The following is a 26,607-nucleotide window of genomic DNA, read 5'->3' on the forward strand; positions in this document are numbered from 1 at the left end:
GGAACAGGCTTTGTTTCCGCTTTGTGGATATCCAGAAGCCTTTGTTAAAAGAGGAGCATCATTTCAAATATCCTGAGAATGTGGCTATTGGGCCCTTTAGTTCCAGGTTCCAACATTTCTTCCTAAAAAAGGATGTAGGCAGTGTATTGCTCCAGAGCTCTGTGTAAATTAGTGTTCTTTAAACCACAGGGATTTACTTCTGTCTTCTCACTGTGCCCAAGCCAGAACCGAAAGGAGAAAGCGCTAAACCCTCCTCAGGCACCACAAATTCCGCAGAGACCCCAGACTCTGGATAATATACAGGAATTCTATAGGGCTTTGGGGGAAGAACTGAGAAGTCAAGATGCTCCTCTAAATGCCTTTTCTGACTTTTGTCATTTCCGAAAGGAATCATTCCATTTTGTGTAATAGTCATTACTGGGATTGGATGTAATTGGTGTTTGGTTCAATTCAACAGTCCTTAGGGAGGTTCCCCTCTGGGCTATGCACCATGGCCGTGAAAGGTGGGAAAAAGGAAAGCGATGCAAAGGTAATTTAGTTACAGGCCTTCAGAAGATGATAATCTACAATTTAACTCTTTCACTGCATTAATTGATTTCAAAATTTCCCCCCCAAAATGTGTCAGAAATCCACAAAAACCAAAAAGTTGACATTTTGACTATTTTATGCATTTAATAATAATAATTTGAGCTGCTTTATATATAAATGACATTATTTTTATGTATAAAAATTTATGGAAATATTCATTCGGAGATATCCAATCCTCACGGCAAAAGGGTTAAAGGCAGGATAAGTACGTGAAAATACATATGTTAGCAGGAAAAAGAAAGCCGACCTCACTTCTACCATAGGCAGCTCCTTAATGGGGAGCATGCAGTAGAGAGGAAATGGCTCGGAGTAGCATCATCTTGCCCCTTTCATGGTCTGTTACACAGCTGCTGGTTTGGAGAAACTGGCCTTGCTTCCCAGAGTGGAGCTGTCACAAAGCAGAGTGGGAAATGTCTGGCTTTCAGCCCAAGAGGATTTACATGGCTAGTTGCATTAACAACCAGGCATTTCCGGCAGTTCCCAACATTTCTGGGAATTTTCTCATCCAAAGGACTGGAAAGCTCCATTCTCTCACTTGTTACTCATGGTTTCTTTGTGTTACATTAATTGCTAAAAAAAAAAAGAAAAATTCCTGGGCTATGTTCTTTCACAGAACAACTTAAGACTTATTGGTTAAATACCGAAGCAAAGGCGCATAGAAGATATTTAGAATATTTAGGAAATATTCAGAGCACATTTTTTGGCTTGCTCATAATGGATCGTTACGAAATATACGTAGGTATCCTCTCAACGTATCAAAACTGAGATGATATTAAATGCAACTGATTATAGATTCGACTGAGACATACAATATATGATCAAGCACTATTTCATTGCTAATGGATATCTAATATCATTCATTCATTTATTTATTGATCCATCAAGAGTTTATTGAGAGCCTGGCAACAGAGGAGGCATCAGGCCTGGGCAGTCCTTTTAAGGCTGAATCAATATAGCTACGGAAAAATTCTAGAATTGGTATCATGTTTTCATTTTTCATAGTCTTTCTGTGGATCAGGTCAAAATGAACAGAACTGGAGAAAGGTTGTCTTTTAAACACCCTGTCTGAATAAATGGGCTATAAGATTCTAAGAATGAGGTTACATGGTTCTTTTTAGTTAAATCTGGACATACTTTCAATGCCAAATATTCCCTTCAAAGCTAGCTGCCATCTCCTCCACAAATTCTCTCTCATATTTGGAGCGGCTGCTTTTGCTCAGTATATCACTTACATGAATATATGGAGGAAGATTTCTGCTACTCCAACAACCATAAATCGCACAAACCATTTCTGGAAGGGACCCTCAAAAACCATGGTTTCTGTGAAAGGCTGGGAGAACCTTCCACACTCTTGGAGGACCATCCTGAGCTCTGTGGAGGGCTGGGGAGCAGGGCATGGGCAGGAGGAACAAGGGAGATTTTCTGGGTGAGTCACAGCCCTAAGTTTCTGATTTTAGGGATGGAGATGAGAGACATTCAGACAAAACCACCCCTTCCAAAATGGAAAATCTGGGACCCTACCCTTCCTTCTTAGTCTAGCCTATGCATTCTCTAAGACGAGCTCTGTGGCAGAAGCAAATCTCCCACAGTCTTATTCTCACGTTTGGTATGTAAAACAGTAGACAGCTGCCTATTTGGCTACTGAAGTCATGCCCCAGTTATGCTTCCTCAGATATCTGTACCCTAAATTTAGCACCCTAAAAATCACTGTCAAAAATTAATTCTGGGTATTGGGGGCTTGATCTTTCAGGTTCTCTTGGGTCATTTGAGAGCAAGAAACAGCTGGAGCATTCATTGAGCTAGTTTCTATTTATTTATGGTTCATCTATTCTTCATTCACGTCTCATTCATTCATTTTTACAGATGAGAAAACCCATGTTCAAAATTTCAGTAATTTGTTCACGATCACATGTTAAGGTAGTCAATCCAGAATTCGGGTTCAGGTACATCAGACTCCAAATGTCTACCTTTTTCTGTCATATCAAACTACCACGTTGCCAATGTCCCTTGAAAGACTAGACTCTGAGCTCATGAACTGGCAGCCTGTGGGCGAATGTTTCCTGCAGCTATAATTTATTTGACCATATATTTTTAAAAGTTTGACTTTGAATGCATTTTAGACAGAGAAGGTCTGGCCTCTGAAGCCATCTGCGTGAGCTGCTGGACTGCATGGGTTGGTTTGCTCAAAGTTAGCTATTATGTTCTTTAAGTAGATAATAGAGGAGCAGAGTCTGTGAGAATAGCAAAAGACAGAGGGTGACAAGCCATTCTTGTTTCTTGAGCAGCAGAAGGGCAGGCTCCAAGGAGAGAGGCCAGAAATGGCCAAACACACACACTTTACAATGATGCCCAGGGCCAGCCCTATTCACCCTGACCCAATCACTGGTGGATTAATGCTTATTCTCCATATGAACAAATGATTTCTTGGTTATCTTATCAGTATGGAATGCATGAAAAAATTTTTTTTTTTGAAATAATTGTGATTGCTTTGCATTGAGTCATTCAAAATCCTCCATCCAGCCTACTTGTCCGTTTGTGGAAGGGTTGACTGTGAAAGGGTTAGGGAAGAGTCTATACTCACACAAGAGCATTCTTTTTTTTTTCTGGAACAGGATGGAGAAAAATGTCACTGGGACCTCCAATTATAGCATTCTATTTAACTGTACTCAGCCTAGGTGGCTAAGAAAGTTTTCAGCACAGGCTCAGTGCCCTGAGATCTTCCATTTCAGGCAGGAGTGTGCTGGTAAATGTGGAGGAAATTATATGTGTATATACCCACCTAAGTTTATTATAAAACTTACTGATATAAAGGATGGGTAGCATACAATTTATAAATAATAATAAAATGTTCAGTACTCTTGACTGTAAATTTCATATTGCTAATTGATTCTCACAGAATGCTTCTGTTTGTTTTCTCAAAGCTCATGTATCTGAGGCCAACCTGTAGTTGCAGTTGACAATCAGTGTGGCTCCCACATGGCTGTTGGTTGATATTTTTGTTTACACTAATGAGACAAAGGAAACAATGAAGATATATATATATATATATATATATATATATATATATATATATATTGCAACTTCACTTGTTTGGCAACGATGTGAGTGAATTCTTTTCAGCATAATAGCTTTTGAATACTGGAAGACTATTTCCTCATTTTTCTCCTCAGTGTAATGGATCCACACGTGACTTAAATTTAATCTGCGGGATTAAAATTTTCTCCATCGGTTTCTTCTGTCTAGTCGATCAATAAAATGATAAATCAAGTCCTGTTTTGTAGCATTTGCTGATTCTATAATGTAAACACTCCCATTGTGCCCGATTTCAAGTTACCAGTGAGACATTCTGAATATGGACCTGGGAAGAGATGTGCAATGGCTTACCATTATGTAATATTACTAGTTTACAAAATACAACAGATGTAAATAACCTGAAGAGCACAGCTAATGGTAAAATATAACATAATTAGGAAGCAATGAGTTTTAAATATTTATTACCTTTGTTTTTGGCATAATTTATTTAACTGTAAGTTTATATAATTGAATGTTTAATAATGGCTGTGTTTAACAATCAGCTGGCAAAATTCCTGAAAATTTAACAATTGGCCCTCATCAGCTGGTGGGAGCGGGCTCCAGCAAACCACTGCCCTGCACAGACTTCGTGGTTTTACAATACTTGGTTCCTGGATTTCAGCATCTGGTGGCCGTACCTAGGAAGTTACTTTAAGTTGCCCTCCACCCTCTGTTAATGCCATGGATCACTTTAGCTTTAAAATTTGGCTCTCGTCTCTTTTGCTTCCTCATGGGCAGACAATATCTGGGGACTAACTTTCAATAAGTTTATGAAATACACTGATGGTATCACGACCTCTTGGGAGGAATGACGGTACATTGGATTTGCTAAATAGGAGCCTAAATTCATTAACGTTCTCAAACACACATGAGAAGATGACTGGGTTTCCCTTTTCACATTGACTGACTGGAAGCTTCAAGTCTGACTGTCCTCTGGGTAAACGAGGAAACGAGAATCCATGGTCTGCATTCTTACACTTGGCTCCCATTCAAATCATTGTTTCCCCGTTTATGTCATCTTTCCCTTTTATTTCTGGTTATGGTATTTTGCTATAATTTATGTATCTTTGTAAGCTGCTGTTACAAAATGAAGTGAGGTATGATTTTATAATTTCAACCAGTTCTTCCAAAAGCATGTGCTTCAATTATAAACAACAATATAAATTAGAAACAAAATTACAAGCTTCATGTAAAAGATGCAAGTATGAAAAGTTAAAGTTCTGTTAGACTTAATGCAACTGAATATATTTGTCAAAACTCACTGAATTGTACATTTAAAATTCGTGAATTGTATTGTTCGCTCTTTCTGTTCAATCTTTCTCTTATCTCTTCTCCTTTTCCCTATGGGTAACCACTATTGAAAGTTCAATATGGTTCCTTCAGGTCTTTTTTTTATACCTGTATATGCTCGAAACAAAACGTCACCCCTCCCCCCACACTGAATTTGTTAGTGGAGGAGCCTGAACACCCCAATTCAGAGGCCCCAAACTCCATTTCTCCCAAAGTCTGGTAGGCTTTGCAGTCATTAAAGCAGTTACAGGTGGTCTTGTTACTCAATTTCTGTGATTGTCTCACATTTGTTACATTTTTGCCCATGTAGACTAAGTACTCTGTTTCCCTGAAAATAAGACCTAGCCGGACCATCAGCTCTAATGCATCTTTTGGAGCAAAAATTAACATAAGACCCAGTCTTATCTTACCATAATATAAGACCAGGTCTAATACAACATGATACAATATAATACGAGGTCTTATATTAATTCTTGCTCCAAAAGATGCATTAGAGTTAATGGTCCGGCTAGATCTTATTTTCGGGGAAACAGGGTAGTTCCAATGCCTGAAAATAAGGTTACACGAAATCTAACAAATATTGGGGCTGTTTATAGCTACTTAATGCCCTGCTACTAAAAAACAGTCTTGCTGGCATGCACTACTTGATGTTCAGGAGTCACTGCTGTCCCTAAATGTGTCAGGGAGAGAAGCACCAGAAACTGAATAAGCTCAGAAATTGAAATTTCTGTGAAGCTGGGTTGACAGATCTCCTTCATATTTTAGGATGGCATTTCTTAACCTCAGCACTATTGACATTTTGGGCCGAGTGATTCTTTGTTGTGGGGCCGTCCTGTGCATTGTAGGATGTTTAGCAGCGTCCCTGGTCTCTACCCACTACCTGCCAGTAGCATCCAATCCCCCACCCCCCACATTGTGACAAAAATATCTCCAGACATCGCGAAATGCCCCAGAGTTGTCTATGGTTGAGAACCACTGTCTTTAGCAGAAAGCCATAAAATCTATTCATATTTTAGGAGAAGAGCAGAAACTTACAGGAAACAGGAAAAACAAGAAAAGAGAAAGAAATGAAACTTCCAAAGAAGTATACTGTTTACTCTTGTGTTCTTTCTCTGAATTAATAAGATCCCTAAAAAGAAATGCATTAGTGTTTAATTAAGAAAACAGCTGTTGTTCCCTTTTACAAGACACCAAATTCCCCAGAAATGACCACAACTAAACCATAGCTAATGGAGAAAGCAGCCATCCCCACCTTGCCTCCTCTTGTGTGGGAAGTTAACTGGGTTCTCTGCGTTTCAAGTTTCACATTTCTGGAATGGGGAGGAGAAACCTTGGTTTCTGTCTGGACGCGGTCTTCGTTACTGGCAGACAGTGACTATTGATAAAGTACTCTGAGCCCCAGGGAAAGTGATGTCATTTTATAGAAAATTAAGAATTTTTGAGAACTACACAGGGATTTGAAAACTATCAAGCCCATTTCTCTTTTACAGAAGCTCAGAGAGATGAAAAATGAAGCGATTTACCTAAAATCACACAAAGGTAGTGAACTGCAACGTGAGGACTAACCCCGGTCTCGTGACTCACTCCGGGTGTCTTCTAGAGGTCTTGGTTTGGTGGAGAGAATTGAGAGGGACCAAGAGGAACAATGCTAGCTGCTCCTCAGCGCCCTCCTTCTCTCCCAAGTCAAGGGATCTCTCTTCTCCTCAAGATCTAAAGATCTTCTTTGATGTGTGGAATGTTCTAGGCCAGTGGTTCTCAACCTTGGCTACATGTTAGAAGCATTGGGGGAGCTTTTAAAAAAACCACAGATTTCTAGGCCTCAACCATAGAGATTTTTTTATTTACTTGATCTGGAGTGGGGGCAAAACATCAGTATTTCTTTTTTAAATGCCCCCTAGGTGACTCTAATATGTAGGCAGGATTGAGGACCACCGTCTGTGCCCTCTCCGTAATTTCTACCAATTTTCGCAGTAGAAGGTGGAAGGGAGAAAAGTGGTAGCTTGTATTCTCCTGTTATCTCTGGCCCCACTTCCACTGAATTAGATCCATTTGGAGACACAATTGTTTCACAGGTGCTATTCCTCTGAAACCCTGTCAACATCAGTCTTTCTCTACCTCAAAAAAAAACACCCCTATTCTCGTAGGGTAATAGATTTTTCTCAAGTTTGGCAGGTTGGAGTAGTGCAGTAATATAAACACTTAAAATAAAATACTAAATGCTGGTGTTCTTCAAAGACTTGACAACTCTGCTTTGTGGTTCAGACCTCTCCCCGCTTCCTTTTCTCTCGTCTTTCTCTATCTCTCCATTCCTATTGCTTCTAACAAAGGACACTTTTGCTTTCTCTTTGACTGTACTGTCCCCAAGCCTCCAAGTGTGTCAGTTTTCATGATAAAAGACTTGTATTTTCCTAAACAAAGACAGTTTTTCCCCTAAAAGGAATTGGGGGTTAGCTCCTCCAAGTGTCTGCCTCCCCACATCAATTCCCTGCTTTTTCAGTAACTACCCTGATTTTCATTTGTATCCCCACACCTCCCTGTGCAGCCCACATAGCTGGGGAGAAGCTAATTCTACCTCTGACTCCAGGGCTGAGACTCCGGCCAGAGGTTCCTTTCGTGATTCACAGTACCCTTAGTGTTTCAGTAAGATATTCGTGGTGCCTCTAGGGCCCCTCAAAGTGACCTGAAAAATTTTATTTCTCAGGTGAAAAGAGTTTTGAGGTCATAGTGTAGTGTAGAGACTTCACAGTCATTGGGGATCCAGACTCCCTCTAGCTTTGGCTCCGCTCTACCTGGAATACAGCCATTTGTCCTCATGATATAAAATAGCTGTTGGTGCTCCAAACATTACATCTTTTTTTTTCAAGCAGCAAGATTCAGGAAGGGGAGAAGGGCACAATTCCTCCCTTTCCAATCCAGGATGCCTGGATTTCATACCCAGCACTTCTACTTTCATCTTCCCGGGCAATAATTAGTCTTATTGTTATACCTAGTGCAAAGGAAGTTGAGAAATGTGGACGTTATTCCAAGGGGCACTGTTGCTGATTTAAAACTCAAGGTTCAACCCATAAAGAAGGGAAGTTGAAATGGAAGTTGGAGGAGAAGGCAACTGGCTGACTGTCGTCAGTTGATCCGGAGAGTAACATTTTTTTATATTCCCACTATACATATTTTGACCTCTGCCCATGTAGGCAATTGACATACTGTTTGAATTCAATCGAGTCCAGGTATCAAAATCACCCCAGAAGATGATTATTGAAAAGCTTCCGGGGAGGCACAGTAACAGCACTGGCCCTTGGTTTGGTGCCTTGCAGCAAAGCGTGGCATGTGGTAGGCTCTCGATACATTTTTTGTTCAATGTTGAATGGATGAATGATTTTTTCACAGTGCGTTTCAATAACTCTTAAAATCCTCCTAAAATCTGAAGCAATCACCTATAAGACACACTCACTCAGAGCTTAACCTTCAGTGAAGAGCAAAGAGCTGTCAATCCGCACTTTTGCCACATCCTTCTGTGCAATCAATACTGGCCCCTCAATCTCCAACTTTAATCAGCTTTGGTTGCTCTCCGGAGGCCCTTCTCAAATTTTCTGTAACAAGGTCAGGGATGGGAACAGACAAACATCTTATCCACATGGAGACTGGGGCTTCCCTCCTCCTTCCACTATTCCTACTTGAAGAATTTAGTATCATGTTTGTTTTCAAGCTGGGAAGGAGCGCAGACCTTTCTATTCAAGTCCGAGGGCCTATGCACCTAATGGGAATGAGAGCAATGAGTGCTCGATGCAGGTCCCCTGTATTTTAATACACAAATGCTAGCAACTGTGAGAAAGGCACTGCATGTGTGACCAATATCTTTTATCCTGTAAGCATTTCCCTAAAAAGACACAACATTTGAGAGAAAAATTAGCTTTGCGCAAGCATTTGTATTTCATCAATCTTGTGGAGTTCTGCATCGTTTTCTTTCACTTGAGAGCTCTTTCTCTGAAGTGCCAGTTACTTGACTCAATATGATATTATTCTGAATGATAGTAAGTGGCATTTTCTATTCAAGGCTATAACAATTGACTTTGGGAATGAATCTTCTCCCCTGCCCTCAAATGCTAGTGTAGGGACTGATGTCTGGTGAATTCCAGACAGAGCCTGTGATTCTCACCGTGTGCGATGTGGATCCTCTGCCTCTGAATCATGCAGGGGCCCCTGGGTTCAGTCCCAGTCTTGCTGAATCAGAATTTCTCTGGGGGGACCCCAGGAACGTCATGTGCATTTCAAATGTGCACTCTGCGTGATGGTTGGGTGCAGTAAAGTTTGAAAACCACTTAAGACTTTTCAAATTAAATTAACATGATCTTAAAGGTGTTAATTACTGCTATGGACATTACAACTACTGGTGGCTAACCTATATCGAGCTCTTATCACTTGCCGAGGTGTGTATGGAAAAAGAAATGAATGACTAGAAAATGCACAAAATGTAATAGAATCAACATCTTTCATCTAACTTCTAAATGTTTCTTAAAAAAACTCTGTACCATGAGTCACCTCATGTGGATATGTGGTCACAGCTTAGAACTTGGTCCCACTTCAGAGAGAGATAAAAAGGGAACGGCTGTTGTGACCGATCTCCAAAGCTGACTTTTACCTTTGTAGACAGATAGTGTTTGAGTAACATGGGCCCTAACCACAGTATCCAGTGACCATAAAAGAAAAATAGATTTAGAAATATTCTTAAAGGTTGCTGGACTCCTGTGACATTTTGAAAGATGGAAACAAAGAGAAATAGTAAGCGGTTATTAGGAGTGGGGTAATACTAGCAGAATGGTTTTGCAGGAAAGTGGTGGCAAATTTATTTTTAATTTGTTTCTCTTACATGCCATTATTTCTAAGGATGGTCCAAGCCTCATATTATATCAGATAGTGTGGATGTTTTCCCTAGCGGCTGGAGAATAATTCACAGTGAAAATGTCACTTCTAATTTAGTATCTTCGTTTTACCATATGCATTATTAGCCTTCAGGGCAGCAATAGGATACTCATAAACACTGAAGGCATTTAATACATGTGATTTCCATGGAGAAACAGTAACCCAAAACTCAACCATCCTCCCTCCAGCTCAACTGACACATTTCTTAATCCTTTCAACATCATGGGTGTTGGTGTTGGCGTGGCCCAGAGTGTCGCATTGGTCATGTGGTGATGTACAATTTCAGCCCATGAGGCAGAAATCATCTTGGCTTTTTTTGCAGTCTTTCGCCAACTCAGTTGAGCCAAGAAACAATGGGACACTGCCGGAGATGAAGGGCATACAAATGTTAAAGTGATTTTTTTTTTGGTGTGCCTTGAGAGTGACTAGATAGAGACAATAAAAAATAAATGGAAAAGGGTAAAGGACAGAGACTCCAAATTCAGATGAGCCACTGACTGCTGCCAATGGAAACTGAAATGGGAGCCAAGCTCATTAGGGTCTTACAGGCTTAGACATCGGATGTCTACCAGAGCTGCTGTCAGCTGGATGTGTCTGAGTACAGCTCAGTTCCCAAAATGTGAATCTAGGTCAGTGAAAGCCAGCAACATACTTTTTCTGACCAATTTTCTATAGTTTGTTCCTGTGTAGATGAGAAGAACTGAGGAGCGTTTGAAGTCTTTTATTAAAAATTCCACCAAAGGCACCCGATCTGGTAGTCATCTCTGAAGTCATTTTGTTCATCATTGTCCCCCAGAGCCGAGCACAGTGCCTGCTGCAGAACAAGAGTTCTATAAATATCTGTCAAAGTGTTGATCTGCTCCTCTTTGTCTCCCTTGCCCCTTCAGGTCCATCAGTCACAATGTTCTGTTATGTCTCTAAATAGACCTCACCTTCTGCGTGGCCTTTTCTATTTTATGGCTACTTTCTTACTGCAGACCCTCCTTGCCGTTATTAATGGACTGTATGATTGTATCTAACTATTTTTATTACTCCTAATTTTTCTTCCTATTAAATCATTACGGGTATACTACCAGAGAGATCTTTCTAAAACACCATCTTCAGCTTCTACACCTCTGCTAAAAAAACACTGAGTGGCTGCCCATAGTCTGCACATAAGAAAACCCAAATTCTTGAGAACCCAGAAGTAAACCCACATAAATATGGACAGATAATTTTCAACAAAAAAGCCAAAGACATACAATGGAGAAAAGACAAATGGTGCTGGGAGAATTGGGAAGCCACGTGCAAAAGAATGAAACTAGACTGTTATCTGTCACTGTGTACCAAAATTAACTCAAAATGGATCTAAGACCTGAAAGAATGAAATACATAGAAGAAAACATAGGTGTTAACTTATGGACCTTGTGTTCAAAGAGCATTTTATGAATTTGACCTCAAAGGCAAGGGAAGTAAAAGCTGAAATAAATGAATGGGACTATATCAAACTAAAAAGCTTCTGCACAGCAAAAGAAACCATCAACAAGATAAAGAGGCAACCGACTGAATGGGAGAAGATTTTTGCAAACAATGCCTCCAATAGGGGCTAATATCCAAAATATATAAGGAGCTCATATAAGTCAACAACAACAAAACCAAATAATCCAATTAAAAATGGGCAGAGGACATGAAGAGACATTTCTCCAAAGAGGAGAATGGTCAATACATATGAAAAACTGCTCAACATCACTAATCATTAGAGAAATGCAAATAAAAACCACAATGAGCTATAACCTCACCCCAGTCAGAATGGCTGTCATCAACAAGACAAATAGTAACAAGTGTTGGAGAGGCTGTGGAGAAAAAGGAACCCTCTTACACTGTTGGTGGGAATGCAGACTGTTGCAGCCGTTATGGAAGGCAGTGTGGAGGTTCCTCAAAAAATTACGAATAGAATTACTATATGACCCTGCAATCCCTCTCCTGGGTATCTACCCAAAAAATCTGAAAACATTTATCCGTAAAGATATATGTACTCTGATGCTCATTACAGCTTTATTTATGGTGGCCAAGACATGGAAACAACCAAAGTGTCCTTCGATAGATAATTGGATATAGAAGATGTGAGATATATATATATATATATACACACACACACATATGTATATATATATATATATACATACACACACACATATATACAGTGGAATACTACTCTGCCATGAGAAAAGATGAAATAGTACCATTTGCGACAACATGGATGGATCTTGAGAGTATAATGCTAAACGACATAAGTCAGACAGAAAAAATCGAGAACCATATGATTTCACTGATATGTGGTATATAAAACTGAAAATAACAAAAGAACAAGACAAACAAATGAAGAAACAGAAACTCATAGTCACAGACAATAGTTTAGTGGTTACCAGAGGGTAAGGGGTGTGGGGAGGTGGGAGATGAGGGTAAGGGGGATCAAATATATGGTGATAGAAGGAGAACTGACTCTGGGTGGTAAACACACAATGTGATTTATAGATGATGCAATGCAGAATTGTACACCTGAAATCTATGTAACTTTATTAACAATTGTCACCCCAATAAACTTTAATTTAAAAAAAAGGAAAGCAAACCCCAATTCTTTGGCCTTTGGACTCGACCAAACTTATATCTTCGCCCTAATTCTCTTTCTTTCCCGGCACATACCCCTTGTTCCTGCCACTGCCTTGATTACAGAACAGCTATTCTCCGGTTGTCCTGTTTGTCATGACCACTCCTCTGTGCCAGTCTGTGGCTTTCTGTTCATTCAGACTTTGACTCTGGCCTCTTGTGATCACTCCGACCTCAGAACTCCTCTGTCACCTCGACTAGGACCCTGTACCGTTTTTTTAGGCATTTCCCTGGTGTTACACTGTGACAGTATTTATTGTCCCATCCTGTTTCTCCAGGTAAGCTGGAGGAGACTTGGGTCCACCTCAGTGTCTGCTGTGCTTGGGACAGTATCTTTCACACAATTGCTATAATTGTGTGACTATTGCTATATGGTGCTCAAGAATCCCAGGCGTCAAGCTCAACTGTGATCTCTTTTCAACTGCCTTTTTAAAAGTCCTTTTTGCAGAAGAGACAATAATAAGTGGTTTTTGGAAACCTTACCTTTTTTTCCTACTAGAGTTTTATGTATGAATTAGAAAATGATGCCATTTGGTAGCTATCAATTTTAATAGTTATATATGCCACTGAAGTCTCCTTGAAGAAAAATGGAACTAGTTTGGAGCACTGGTGGTTTTCTATCCTCCAATGGGCATGAAGGTGCTCAGGTAAGCACCCGTGTTCCATCACTTACAACCACTGAGAGGAGGATATTACGGTGGTCAAGTGTCCACAGTGAACCTGCTCTGGACCAATCCCTGGTGCCTTATAATGAAATGGTTGCTACTTTTTGCCAAGTTCACCCCCACGTCCAAGTACACAGTCTTTCACTTCTGACTGCATGTCATGAAATTTCCAGTGAGAAGGAAGGAAGCTCTCATTCCCTAGTAAGGCTCATTCAAGTTTGTTTTTCTCAGGACAAGACTGAGTACAGGAGACCAGGGTCACACAGGGGAGCAGCAGGTAGAGTCAGAAAGACAACCTGCAAATCTGGATTTGAGGTTCTCTGCTTTGTCCTCCTGGCCATTTTGATCCTTTAAACAATTACCTTCTTTAGTAGAATCAACATGTGATTATTTTTTAAAGTAAATTCTTTAATATCAATAACGGAATGAAGTTTAACCCTTTTTTTTCCTTTGGCACAGATCTTTACACATCAAGATCAGGTCTTGTTAGAGTTTGTGTGTGTGTGTGTGTGTGTGTGTGTGTGTGTGTGTGGGTGTTGGGGGAAGGGATATGGAAACATGAGTCAATGGAAATTTCCTGTTTGCAGAACATGATAACATTAATGATTTTTGGTAACTTGGACTATTTTAATAAGGAATTTTAGCATGCCAAATGGATTGAATGATGGCATTCAAGCTTTTACCCACTTAGGGTAAAGTTTATAAATTTTCAGTTTATACAATGTTGAACTCTAGGCAGCAAAAAGGTCAGGAGTTTCTAGCTTTTTCTGGCTTGAATGGGGACGCTTTCTCTACGTTTCCTGCTATGTGGAATACGTTATTTTGTACCTATATTACATAGCGGTTGGCTTCTTCCCTGTGCACATCATTCAGGATGCCATGCCAGGTGCTATTGGAAGTTGTGGAGCTTTAACAACAGGAGCAGCCTGGGCTCAGTTCCAGACCCAGCACAGCAGAATCTTCTGCGATAGGCCCAGGGCAGTGTGTTCACAGGTAGTTCCTCAGGTGATGTTAAACCACACCGCTCACTAGGAACCGCTAGTTATATATCACTAGACACTTTCTCTTTTGTAAGCGAGGGCCTTGGATTGAAAGGCCCCTGAAAAAACCCATTTGCTCAGCCACCCAACAGATGCTTAAATTGCCCCTAGATTATGTTGAATACTTTTTGACATCCCATCATATAATGGACAAAATGAACAGCACTTTGAATATAATTTCTTCCTTGTTTTTTTCTCTGACATTTTCTTGTAAGCTCAAAAGAAAAAAATAACATTATTCCCTTTCTCCTACTTGGCCAATTTTGCCTTCTTCCTGCCTTGGGACAAGTGCTGAAATTCATCATGACTGTTTTGGTCTCACAGTTTCAGATTATTTATTGCCCTATTATGCCAAAGCATTTTATTTTGGCCACCCCAGCCTTGTTGGCATACAGCCCTGGGAATAGTGTCAGATAAGGCAACTGCAGCCAGGAAAAGCAGCATAAGCAGTTGTTACAAACTCAAAGACTATTTGATTTTATGTTAATTTTTTAATTCAGCCATGGTAATTTTTTTTCTTATTTTTAAAATTTTTACTAACTGTTTTGTGGATCTGATGAATACAACTGGAACAGACAACCAGTAATAAGACTGAATTATACCTACAATGGGATTGTCAATATGCCTTTCACAGTAGAGACCCAATGTGGGAAATCTTGTGGCTATACACTATGATTCTCTGTGACAATAACAACTAAAAATTCAGTCTTTATTTTTCTATTTCATTCACCCTGTTGATACTAGTTAGCTCTCATTCCATCTTTTTGGTTTTTGTTATTGCCGTTCCAGTTGTCATTAAAGGAAATTCCAGGCAATAAAAAAACATACAAAATCGAAACACATTAAGGGTTTTTCTGTTTTCATTTTTTATATGACCATCTATAAAATAACATGGACATTTTTGGACATAAAAACCAATGCTGAAGCTGAGTCAAAAACGAGAGGAAATACTGAGTGACCTCTGTTATACAGTCATTCAAACGAAAAAACATGCTGTGTGCTATGCAATTTAAATTAGCTGCAAAGCAGCCCACGTCCCCATTCAAGGAATCTTACAAATGCAGTTAGTTATTTCTGGAAGTAGATAAGAAGCCTAAAAGACAGTTCCATCAAAACGCATTATGAACATTTTAATTTAAAATTACAAGTCTACTGGAATTACACTTAACTATATTTCAGCTCCATTTATATGACAAAGACAAAAAAAATGGAGTGGTGATCTCATGATTCTTTTCTTACCACATCTTTTCAGTACTTCTATTAAAAGTATTTTAAGTAATAATTCCTTGTGATACAGAAGAATAGAATTATTAATAAAAGAAAGGCCACTAAACAAAAGGAGAGAATAACAGGTCTCCTGCATGGGGTTATTAGGAAGGTGAGAATGGTCCTCTTGCCGCCCAGCCCCAGCCAGCAAATGGCACAGCCCCCAACCTGTCAGTACTGCAGCCCCTCCAACTCCGAGCTCTGGTAGGTCAGTACCTTCCTCCCCTGATTAGTTTCAGGGAAGTTTTAGCTAGGTGTCACTCCCCTCCCCCCTTCCTTCCCTGACTCCCTCCTTTGTCCTTCCCTCCTCCCCTCTTCCCTCCTCCCCATCCATCCACTGGAGGACTGAATGCTAAGGAGATTGTGTTAAAATCATTACTGTGAGTCCCTCCCAAGGGCAGGAATTACAATCGGTCCTCCTGTGACACAGAGCATGTAATTAATCCAGGTTCCTACAAAGGAAGTCGATTTTGGAATGGATCTAGAAAAAGCACGGGTGAGATGTGATGCAGAGCCACTCTTTACCATGTTATTCTTTTTTCCTCCCTGACTTTGTTGAGGTGTAATTAACAATTAAAAATTGCATATATTTAAGGTGTACAAGGGCTGGGGGAGGGAAATGGGGAGATGTTGGTCAAGGCGCACAAAGTTTCAGTCTTTTTTTTTTTCTTAGTTAAAAAAAAATAGGTTAGGCTGTGGAAAAGACAGGCATCACGTAGAAGGTAAAGCAGGGGTTTGAGAGTTACACCTTACTATTGGAGAATTACTTCTGTAAGTTAATCATAGCCCACTTCCAACAATATAGTATATGCACATGACTCTGGGTGATGAACACACAATGGGATTTATAGATGATGTAATACAGAATTGTACACCTGAAATCTATGTAATTTTACTAACAATTGTCACCCCAATAAATTTAATAAAAAAAAAAAAATTAAAGTAGAACATACAAAGTGGCCCTGTGGACCACAACTCCCTCCCTCCTCAAAGTAACCCCTATTCTGACTGCTAACAACACAGAATAGTTTCGTCTCTTGTTTAACTCTCAATGAATGAAATAAGAGAATATGTTTTTTAGAGACTGACTGTTGCTCAAATTATGCTTGTGAGCAACAGTCCCCGCTGTGTAGCACCTGGAGTGCTCATGTCTTTGAGAAGGCAAGGATTCCTTCCGCAAGATCCTAGCAGGTCTATCGCCTGTGCATGAATTAATTAATCTTACAGGAGTTTCTTTTATAGCTAGAGAGGCAGGAGGAAGGTGGAAGTTGCCCAGGGGCATCAAAGGAATAATGGAAAAGTGTGGGAGAAAAATCGTAGAAAGGGCTGGTTGCTCTAAAGACTAATTTTGCTTAGATAATAGTATTTCTAAGAGGACTTGTTAAATATCTTTAGGAATTTTTTTCAAGCAACCTAACCTCCAGTATCTTGGCCATATCAACAGTAAAAGGCAGTAATAATGTATCTTTCTTTTTTTGTTCCCTGTAGTAAATATACTGTGTTAAATGTGTATTAAATGTACTCTGTATTAAATGTGTTCTGAAAAAAATATGTTCTGAGCTTTTTAGCAGAGAGTTGCTGAAGTCTCCCTAGATGGCTGATTTCTCTGAAATGTACAATGCACACACTATTAAATCTACTACTGCCTAGACAGGTATGATGACTATCTCCATAAGAACCCACTTCATTAGCCAAGAATAGATGGCGAGCCATTACAAAGTATTTTAAATGCAATAAGAAACCCTTGTGCTCTCCACTTTTTATAAATACGTAAGAAGTGGTTTTCAGACTCTGAAGGAAGCAAGTACTCTGCAAGCAGTGGCAAATGTGGGAAGTAATCAAGCTTTCTGCGTGGCACAGGAAGGCACAATTCACCTCTGTTTAGATGCTATGCCCTTCAAAGAGATGCCCAAGTGGCCAGAGGTTTCTTTACAGAGACTAGACTAGACATCAAGATTTGCAAGGGAAAAACAGACATCTAGGACCAGACTCACATCTTTCCTGAGACAGGTCAGATCCTGGATAGCAGCACAAAAATGGGAAGAGGGAAATAGTTGGAGAGAAGGGAGGAGAAAGGGGGATATTCAGCTAGAACCAATTCATGACAAAATAATAGCAAGGGTTTCCCAACAGAAAAAGAATGAGGGTGGGGTGGTGTGGGTGGGCAACTGTGGAGAAGAGAATCAGGACCTAAGAAATTTGTTTTGGAAACCGTAAGATCCTATGCAAAATGCTTTATTTCATCAGATCTCAGTATTTTCAACTGTGAAACAGAAAAAAAACTGATGTGCTCTCATTACTTGCAACTGATTTATTTGTCTCTATCCATTTGTCTTCTTGCCTACCTCTGTCAGCATTTATATCTCCAAATGAGTAGAAGGATTTATCCCACTGTCAATTTAATTGATTGTCCTAATAGAGGATCCCAAACTGTTCTCAAGTAAGTAAGCATTTTGGCTCACTAAATCTGAATTTCACCAACCCCCCTAGTTCTGACCTGAGACCAGGCATGCCCTCACAGAGATCTCATTATTCTTCAGTTCAGTTTGTCCTCCTGTTTCCACTGCGAGGTAAGATGACCTTTCCGATGCTAGGAACCTGGTGGGTGGGCGTCTGCCAACTCCACGGGCCCATGGTTTAGGAAGCACATTTGCTGATGGAAAGTATGATCTCCAAAGAATGCCTTTCTTTCTAGTCAGTGAGGATTATTTATGGCTCCTGACACAGAATGTTTCAAGTATAGAGCAAACATCACTATGAACACTAATTTTTTGAATGAATCTACAGGAAGGAGGACTATAAAGGCTTGGCTTTCTGTTTCTAGGTCATCAGTGGTCCTCCTTTGTGATGCAGGGTTCCCCCTTTCCCATCCCCCTTTCTTTTGGGCAAAAGGAATGATGGTCCAACGTCTCTGAAGCGATACAGACCCTTCTGCTCAGAGCCTCATGGGTATCGAGGCTCTTGCTTCATGGAGATAAACTCCATGAACTCCTCTTCCACACATTTAAGTCCCTACCTTTTCCAACTTCACCTGCCTGATCCAGCTGCATCTCCAGGAGCTCATAAGAAAACTCTTTATTAGTTGGACTAGTTTGCTCACATCTCACGTACATACTTTGCTCAGTCTTGGCTTATACCATGTCTCCACCTGGAACATTCTCTCACTGAATCCCACCCTGCCAAATTCTTTAAGACTCACATCTAGCCCCAGTTTTCTCCATGAAGCTTTCTCTCAATATTTAGCTCTCAAGGAGCTTCCTTCTCTTCTTCTGAATAGCAGTTAGGACTATTTCATATAACGTAGTGCTAGTTAACCATATTGTATTATCTCTTAATTTGTTAGGTGTTAGTTTCTCCAGACTATTTGAGTGAGGGACTTACTGAGTTAGGGATCTGTTGAGTTAGGGACCAGGCTATTTGAGTTAGGGACTTAGTCTACCTACAATGGCAGATGGGGCTACTTTTTCTAAGTTGTCTACCTGGAGGAGGTTTGTTTTCTGCGAATTCACACAAAGGCACTGTATAAGCCAGCTTCAGCCCTCTCCTTCTCTTGTTATCAACTTTAGACATATGCCGTCCAACCAGCTGCCATAGATGGACACCACACTACGGAGAAAAGTAATCTTCCTAGACCCTCTAAGTGACACCATGCATCAAATTCTCTCTTTCAAGACACCACCGTTTTTGTGTGCTGATAGCGGACAAAGCCTTCCAGATGAAGCAGAACAACACATTCTCTAAAGGAAATACAGAAAAGGCCACCAAATTCAGACAGTGAGTCAGACTGTTCTGCAACAACCATTAAAAGCCCTGTCCTTCTGAACCATGGCGTCCTACAAGACGGTTATGAAATATTTCCGATATACAAAAGGATACGACTTTTGTATCTCCTAATGACTCCTTGTGTCCCAGTCACCTGACTTGAAGAGAGAAACATTACAAGGAGCTCTACTAGGGGCCCCCTCATCACACATAACTGATGAGTTTGATGTTTATTATTCTGAATCACAGCCCTTCTAGGAAATTTGGTGTGTGAGTAAGACTGGTTCTTCGGGGAAGAATTCATCCTGCACTTAGGTGTTCCTGGTTCCTGAGGAATGAGAAGTCATGACAGTGCATGTCAGAGAAAGCTCAAGTACCAGCTTGGTTTCTCCCTGCCACTCATGCTTGCTGCCTGCCACCTAGCAGACAAAATTAGAAAAAACAAATGGCAGGCATGGCTTGTTGCATTTAGGAGGTGCCCGATATATATATTTTTTTTACCTTGAGAGCCTTCTGTGCAGGTTCACTGGATCCAATTGCGATCAGGTTAGGCCCAGCCATGCTGCAGAAACTCTTCAGATGCAAAGCATCGGTCACCGGGACTGTGGAGACTGCATAGTCCTGTGCATATAACAGAAACACGCAGTTCGGCCTTACGGAGGAATTCTAAAAGGGATGTAAACCTGCCTGAAACATGCTTGCTCCTCTGGAGGCTGCCAGGGGCCTGAATATCTGGAAGAAAAACTGGAACCCACAGGTTTTGGTCCTGCCTGTTAAATGACGACTGCTTCTCAGAAGAAAGTGCCGAGCCTTCTTCCAGATGTGTGACTGCGTCAACAGCTTTGCTAGTTAATCTATGGAGTGGGCTGCTCTAGAAGGATGCGTCTGAATATCCTGTGCAAACTAGAGCCTCCTGTCTTCATGGGGAACAGAGCTTCAGGGGGGTTCTATCCCTTCCTAAGCAGTTTGGGGAGCCAACCTATTAATGATCAATAGAGTAAAGGGAACTTGAGAGGATGTGTGTGCAACACCTAGAAGAGTTTCCAGCACATAGCAGGCAGCCAAGTACAGGTAATCCTTGATTCTGATCTGAAAAATCCAATTGGGTCTCCATATTTTTGTTAAGTCGTTGTGCCATAAACATATGTGTTGGTATGATTAAACACTGGGAGAAAACAGAGGTCCCGGTACCTTAGTTGCTGTTGTGGTAGCCTATTTATTGAGACATTTGAATTTGATAGCTTCTGAAACTTCTGGCAAACATACAAATATTAGGAATTATTTTGCATAGCCGGTGTCATTCTTCATGACCTATTGATTCAATGGGTCTATGAATATTCATTAAGTAATTATTCTGTGCCAGGCATAAATTATCTTATACCTACCTTAAAAGTGTCAGCCAAGATTTCAGCACCTCGTTGATTTGTCCTTTTGGAAAGGCCCACAAAAAATTCTCTGCCTATAATAATCATGGAATAGAGTGAGTGGGTGATACCAGTGATGGCACACTATTTCTTTATCTGTAAATAATGACCTCAAAGCATCACACAGTTCTTTCCTACCACAGAGGGAAACTGTATTTATACTCTGACCCCTGCTTTCTTTAAACAAATCTGATTTCCAACTATTGCCCTTAGAAATAAACTTTTTCAAATACATAGAGGTGGAAAGTAGAACGGTGGTTGCCAAGGAATGAGGGGGAGGAGAGTCACTGCTCAATGGGTATGAAGTTTCAGTTTGGGAAGGTGAAAAAGAGCTGGAGACGGATGGTGGCGATGGTTGCACAACAATGTGAATTAATGCCTCTGAACTTAAAAATGGTTAGATGGTAAATTGTATGTTATGTATATTTTACCACAATAGGAGAATGAAGTTTTTATTTAGGAAATAATAGAATTAAACGCATTAATAATCTATCATCTGAAATTAAGTAATAGCAATCGTAAGTTAGCAGTGCTCCCTCTTTTTTTTCTCCCCTAAAGGAACAGTGCTAGACATTCTTGATGAAGTTGGATTCCTTTTCTTATAAAGATGCTATAAGGGCTGAAGAAAGAAACCATCTGGGTAAGGTGAGTTTAGTGCTAACTGGTCTGCAGGTCTGACTCCAAGAGCTGTCTTTAAAACTATCCATTTATTTCAACCCAAAACATCAAAGATGCCTATCTACATATACTAAAATTTAGGAGGATAGCACTTTCTTCTTATTTGGCTTTTCTGGAATTCTACATTTTTTTCTTCTCAGAAGGCAAAACACTAAATAAAAATTGTCTCTTAGTTATAGGCAAACTAACAATTATAGTGGATAGAACTAGGCAGTACAAAAAATGTGGGGATTCCTATCCTCCTTTAATTCTTTGGAAAATAATTCTACATGGAAGGAGGAAAAACATTCAAAGAGAAATCAGTATATTTTGCCCTAGAACAGTAGGGTAAAGTATAGGAGGAGCAGCCGTGTAGAAAAGACTGCTTGATAGATTTTACAAATGTTACAACTTTAATCTTCATAATGTCCTTATAAAAGGGGTAAATGATATAGGTCAAATGATGTTATCATAAGTGCCAGTGGCTTATGCTGTTGGCAGACACAGGACTCTTTGGTGGCAGAGTGACATTTTTTGGTAATGGTATGATCATGTTGTCCCTTAAGAAAACTCAATACATACAAATCAAAACTTAAGTCATAGAAAGTCTTTTACTGGACAAAAGTTGACTTACTTTATTTAAAAAAGTTAGCTGCAATTAAAAAAAAATTAAATATCCTTAATTAAGATAAAAACAGATTTATAAGTTAGACTTATACATGCATAATTCTTAAGAAAAACATTCAATGTGTTATGCAAATTTAAACAAATTTATAATGGGGCTTGCACACTATTTTCATTTTCAAAGGTTAAGGTGAGATAGGAAAGTACAAAGAAAAATAAACTGCTTATCTCTTTAAAAAGTAAGTTGGACTTCTATTTCAGGCAGTATGGGAGATTAAATCCCCTAAAAGTTCTTCCTGATAAAAACAACTAAAGTGCTGGAATTGAAACACTAAAAAAATTGTTTTGTTGTTACATGTATGTCTTTGAAATCATATTCTTCTATACTAACTCACCCTCTTTTTCTTTTCCTACCTCACCTTATTTTTTTAGGGGAGAAACCAGGACATTTGTCCTATTGACCATCATACATTCCAGATTTGGCTGATTGCTTCCTTGTGTTATCACCTACCATTACATTGCTCCTTTATTCTTATATTTTCGATAAACTGATAGTTTCATGTAGAAGCTTAATTAGATTCTTGTTCAACTTTTTCCTTCTTTTTGATAGGACTACGTCAGTGGTGGGGCTATGCTTCTATTATATCACCTCGTGAAGCCCATGACTGACTGCCACACTTTCAGTGATACTAGAATGATCGGTGTGTTCGGGGGGATCGGTCTGACTGCTCCATTATGAAGTTCCTCATCAGGCTTTCACAAAAAGGCTTTAACATCCTTTGATGATCATCGCACAGATCCATTATTTTATTAGGGATCTACATTTACCGGCTAGAATTCTAAAAAGAAAAACTCAATCAAGTATTCGGTCTACTGCAAATAGAATTCATAAAGAAAAGATAGGCTCCATGATCGAGTCTTTGTCCCAGCAACTTACAATAATGACCAATATGGTTTTTTTTAAACATTATTATACACTGATGAGTCAAAGAATAAATCATAATGGAATCCAGAAAACATTTACAAGTAATGATAAAAATATTTATCTCAAAACATGAAAGATTCAGCTAAAGTAGCACTTGGAGGAAGTTATATAACTTTAAATGCTTACAATAAGATAGGGAAAGGTTCAAAATTAAAGAAACAAAATTCAAATTTGAAATGTGAAAAAAGAATAGAATGAAAAGAAAGAAATTTGAAGGAAGGAAATAAAGATAGAAATAGGAAGAGGAGAGGAAACGTATAAAAGAGGTTCAACAAAGTCAAAAGTTGGATCTTTGAAACGATTTAGAAAATTGACAGATCTTTGGCAAGAAAAAAGAGAAGGCACAAACAAACTTTATGAATGAAAAGGGGGACATAGTTATAACTGCTGCAAAGCTTAAAACATATTTAGAAGATATGAATAACTTTATACCCAACATTTGAAAACTTAGATGAAATAGATAAAATATTGGAAAACACAATTCACCAAAACTTACTCAGAAAAACCTCAATAATCATATAATCATTGAAATGAAATGTATTTAAAATCTCCCGAAAGAAAGGACCAGACCACAGGGCCTGTTTATAGGTAAGTTCTATCAAAGTTCAAGGAATGTACAATTCAAATACTACTGACTCTAGAGAACATGAACATAGGAAATATTCCCTAATTTATTTTATGAGGTTAGCATAACTCTTTTACCAAAGCCAAACAAGGACAACAAGAAAGAAAAATTATAGGCCACTGAAAGTCTTAAGCCAAATATTAGCAAACTAAATCCAACACTGTAGTAAAAAGGGAATATATCATGATCAAGTTTGGTTTCATCGCAGGGATGCAAGACTTGTCAAATATCAGAAAATCAATTAATGTAATTAACCACATCCATAGACTACAGGAGAAAATCATATAGTCATCTCAGGGAAGAACAAAAAAGAGGTTTTCATTTGAAATTCTATCTCTAACTCTTTACTTTGGAGACACTCTTATACATGTCTCCAGGAGAGACACACAAGAATGTACATAGCAACATTGAAGATAACAGACAAAAACTGGAAAACAAATATACGTCAGTAGGAAAATGAGTAAATACATTATGGCCTATTCTTACCACTAAATACCACATCGCAGTGAAAATGAATGAATTATAGCAACATGCATCAAATTAGATCAAAAGCAGAAAAATCACGCAAGACTTCATATAGTATGACTCTAATCATATAAAGCTAGAGACAAGCAAAACTAAAGAACGTATGATTTAGGAATACATATATTGAGCTGAGGTTCAAAGAAAAACAAGACACTGATTAATACAAAATGCAGGGCACTGGTTACCTCAGGCTGGGAGCTGAGAGAGGTTGGGACTGGGGCCCTGTGGTGCTGGAAATGCTGTATTTCCTAAGCCAGGTGGTGGGCACCCAGCTGTTCATTTTAGCATGGGTCTTTCAACTGTACATAAACATTTTGAAACTCTTTTTTATAGGTTCCATATTTTATAAAAATAAATAAAAGCAGTGTCTATTGAAGAGAAATAGGATTGAAACAATTTCTGCCAGGAGGTGTTCGCCTGCCTGACAGATTTCCCAGTGGAAGCGGAGTTGGAAAGCTGTCCATTTCCTGATCAGTTATTAATGAAGGTCTGAGTTACGAAGGAAGAGGGCACAGAGCACACGGAAGTACGACAGACTGTGTTCCTTACCCGACTCTGTCTAATCCAAAACTTGAGTGGTGATGGTTGTACAATATTGTCAATGCAATTAATGTCACGTGAATTGTACACTTAAAAATGGTGAAAATGGCAAATTTTACGTTAAATATATTTTCCCACAATTTTACAAAGGGAAAAAAAATTGAGATGTAGGAAATAGAAGGCAGGACCAGACATTAGGTGCCAAACAGATAAAAGTTCTTAATATCCCAACAAATCTCAGTTTGAATAAAAATAACTTTTAGGATATTAACAAGTATTGATTATATATATATATATATATATTGATTTACATATATATATATATATATATATATATAAAGTTTACACAGATAGTGCCAAAGGCAAGCCTCAATGCTTATTACCTAATTAGAAGTTGGTGCAAAAAAGGCTTGAGATGCTGTGGAAAGACAATGGAAGAGCTTCCTGGTATAAACTGCCATTAACACTGATAAGATTTTAGGGAATCTGTTCAGCTCAGATGTTAAGATAACTAAATGGCTATAATACAGCTTGTTTTAAATCATACTTCAAATATTATCAGTACCTGCTTATAAGTTATTTAGTGTATGGCTATATTCTGGTAAAAAGGAGTTTTATTGTAAAGAAAGCATGACTTACACACTACCTTTTCACAAAAGCCCATTTCTTAAGAGAAATGGAAAGTTGTTCGGTGCTGCCAGTAAGAATGAAAGTGCCATCAATGGGAGACAGAAAGCACATTCTAAGCGGAATTTACGAGGCAGATCCAAAGGATGCCTGAGTCCGCGGGGACACGGGTTGAGCTGAGGAGGAGTGTAGGCCTCCTTGAATCCTTCTTATGTGTTTTTGGTGGGTATGCAAACCAAACTCCGGCAGCAGGGCCATGGACATGACAGAGGGAGCACAGGGTGCGCAGGGCACCGCTCCAGAGATACTGCTCACAAACCTATGATAAGAATGGCGCCCCCTGCAGCTTGGCATCACAGTGGTCCCACCCATAGGTACGTGACACGGAGCCAGTTAACTGCCAGATGTCACCGGATAAACCCACCTCTCCCTCCTCCAGGGACATTATTAATCTATATCAAAATGTAAGCAATATAAAAGATTTTCATATTAAAATGAAGATGGCTATGTTTTGTCTATATGCATGGGACTCCATATAAAATTCACATCCGCTAAAACATTAGACTTGCAAGAAGTTTCACGCTTTCAGTGGGCTACGTGGGGCTATATTCCCAGGTTCCTGGGGATCAGCCTCTGCAGTTAAGGCTACATCTGTGAAACAGGTATTCGTTCTCTGACATATAGAGGATAATAAAGTCTCACTATAAATTAAAAATTGCTATTGTCTTGCTTATCAGTACAACTAGAATGAATCTGGGGATCCAGATTTTAGCATATGACATCACAAAACCATAATGTAATCATAAAAAGTTGGAAAGGTTAAATGCTAAAATGACTATTTCTTTAGCAGCTATATTAAACCTACCGCAAAACTGATTCCAGTTAGATCAATAATATTGGTTGTTTATATTTTGTTGAGTTCTGCTATTATTCATCTGGCATTAAGCCAAGAGAATTTGCATTGATAATTATTTAAATTCATCTTGCCTACTGGGAGGAAAATTATTATTTGTAAATAACACATCTTAAGACTCTTTTAAATACAAACCAGGCACACTGTTATACAACGTGAAACTATGTAACCTATAAACTCACATTGTAGAAGAACATAGTAGACGAAACCTACAAAATGATATGTACATACTGAAAACATTCTTGTAAAAAATATGCAAATCCATGCATACAAAAGTACTAAAAGTACATACACCCAAATATTGAAATGTTTATCTTTCAATGAAAGTCCATTTTTGTTTTTTTCTCTTTTGTACTTTTCTGTATTTTCCAAACTCTCTGCGTTTAGCATTTTTACTTTGGTAAATGAAAAAAGCTATAATTAAACAAGCGAATGTAAGCC

At 39.1% G+C, this 26,607-nt stretch overlaps 1 protein-coding gene across 4 annotated transcripts in view; it reads right to left on the reverse strand.

Annotated features, from left to right (window-relative positions):
• Nucleotides 1-26,607, reverse strand: part of DDAH1 (dimethylarginine dimethylaminohydrolase 1) — a 231,030-nt gene that overhangs the window by 15,135 nt on the left and 189,288 nt on the right. For all 4 annotated transcript variants that reach the window (XM_074335078.1, XM_074335076.1, XM_074335077.1 and 1 more), the window contains exons 3-4: nt 20,632-20,705; nt 19,748-19,867 (exon numbers count right to left, since the gene is read on the reverse strand). In XM_074335078.1, coding sequence (XP_074191179.1) covers nt 19,748-19,867; nt 20,632-20,705 — 194 coding nt within the window. The remainder of the gene's footprint in view (nt 1-19,747; nt 19,868-20,631; nt 20,706-26,607) is intronic.

Source organism: Rhinolophus sinicus, linkage group LG06, assembly GCF_036562045.2.
Source record: "Rhinolophus sinicus isolate RSC01 linkage group LG06, ASM3656204v1, whole genome shotgun sequence".
NCBI lineage: Eukaryota > Metazoa > Chordata > Mammalia > Chiroptera > Rhinolophidae > Rhinolophus > Rhinolophus sinicus.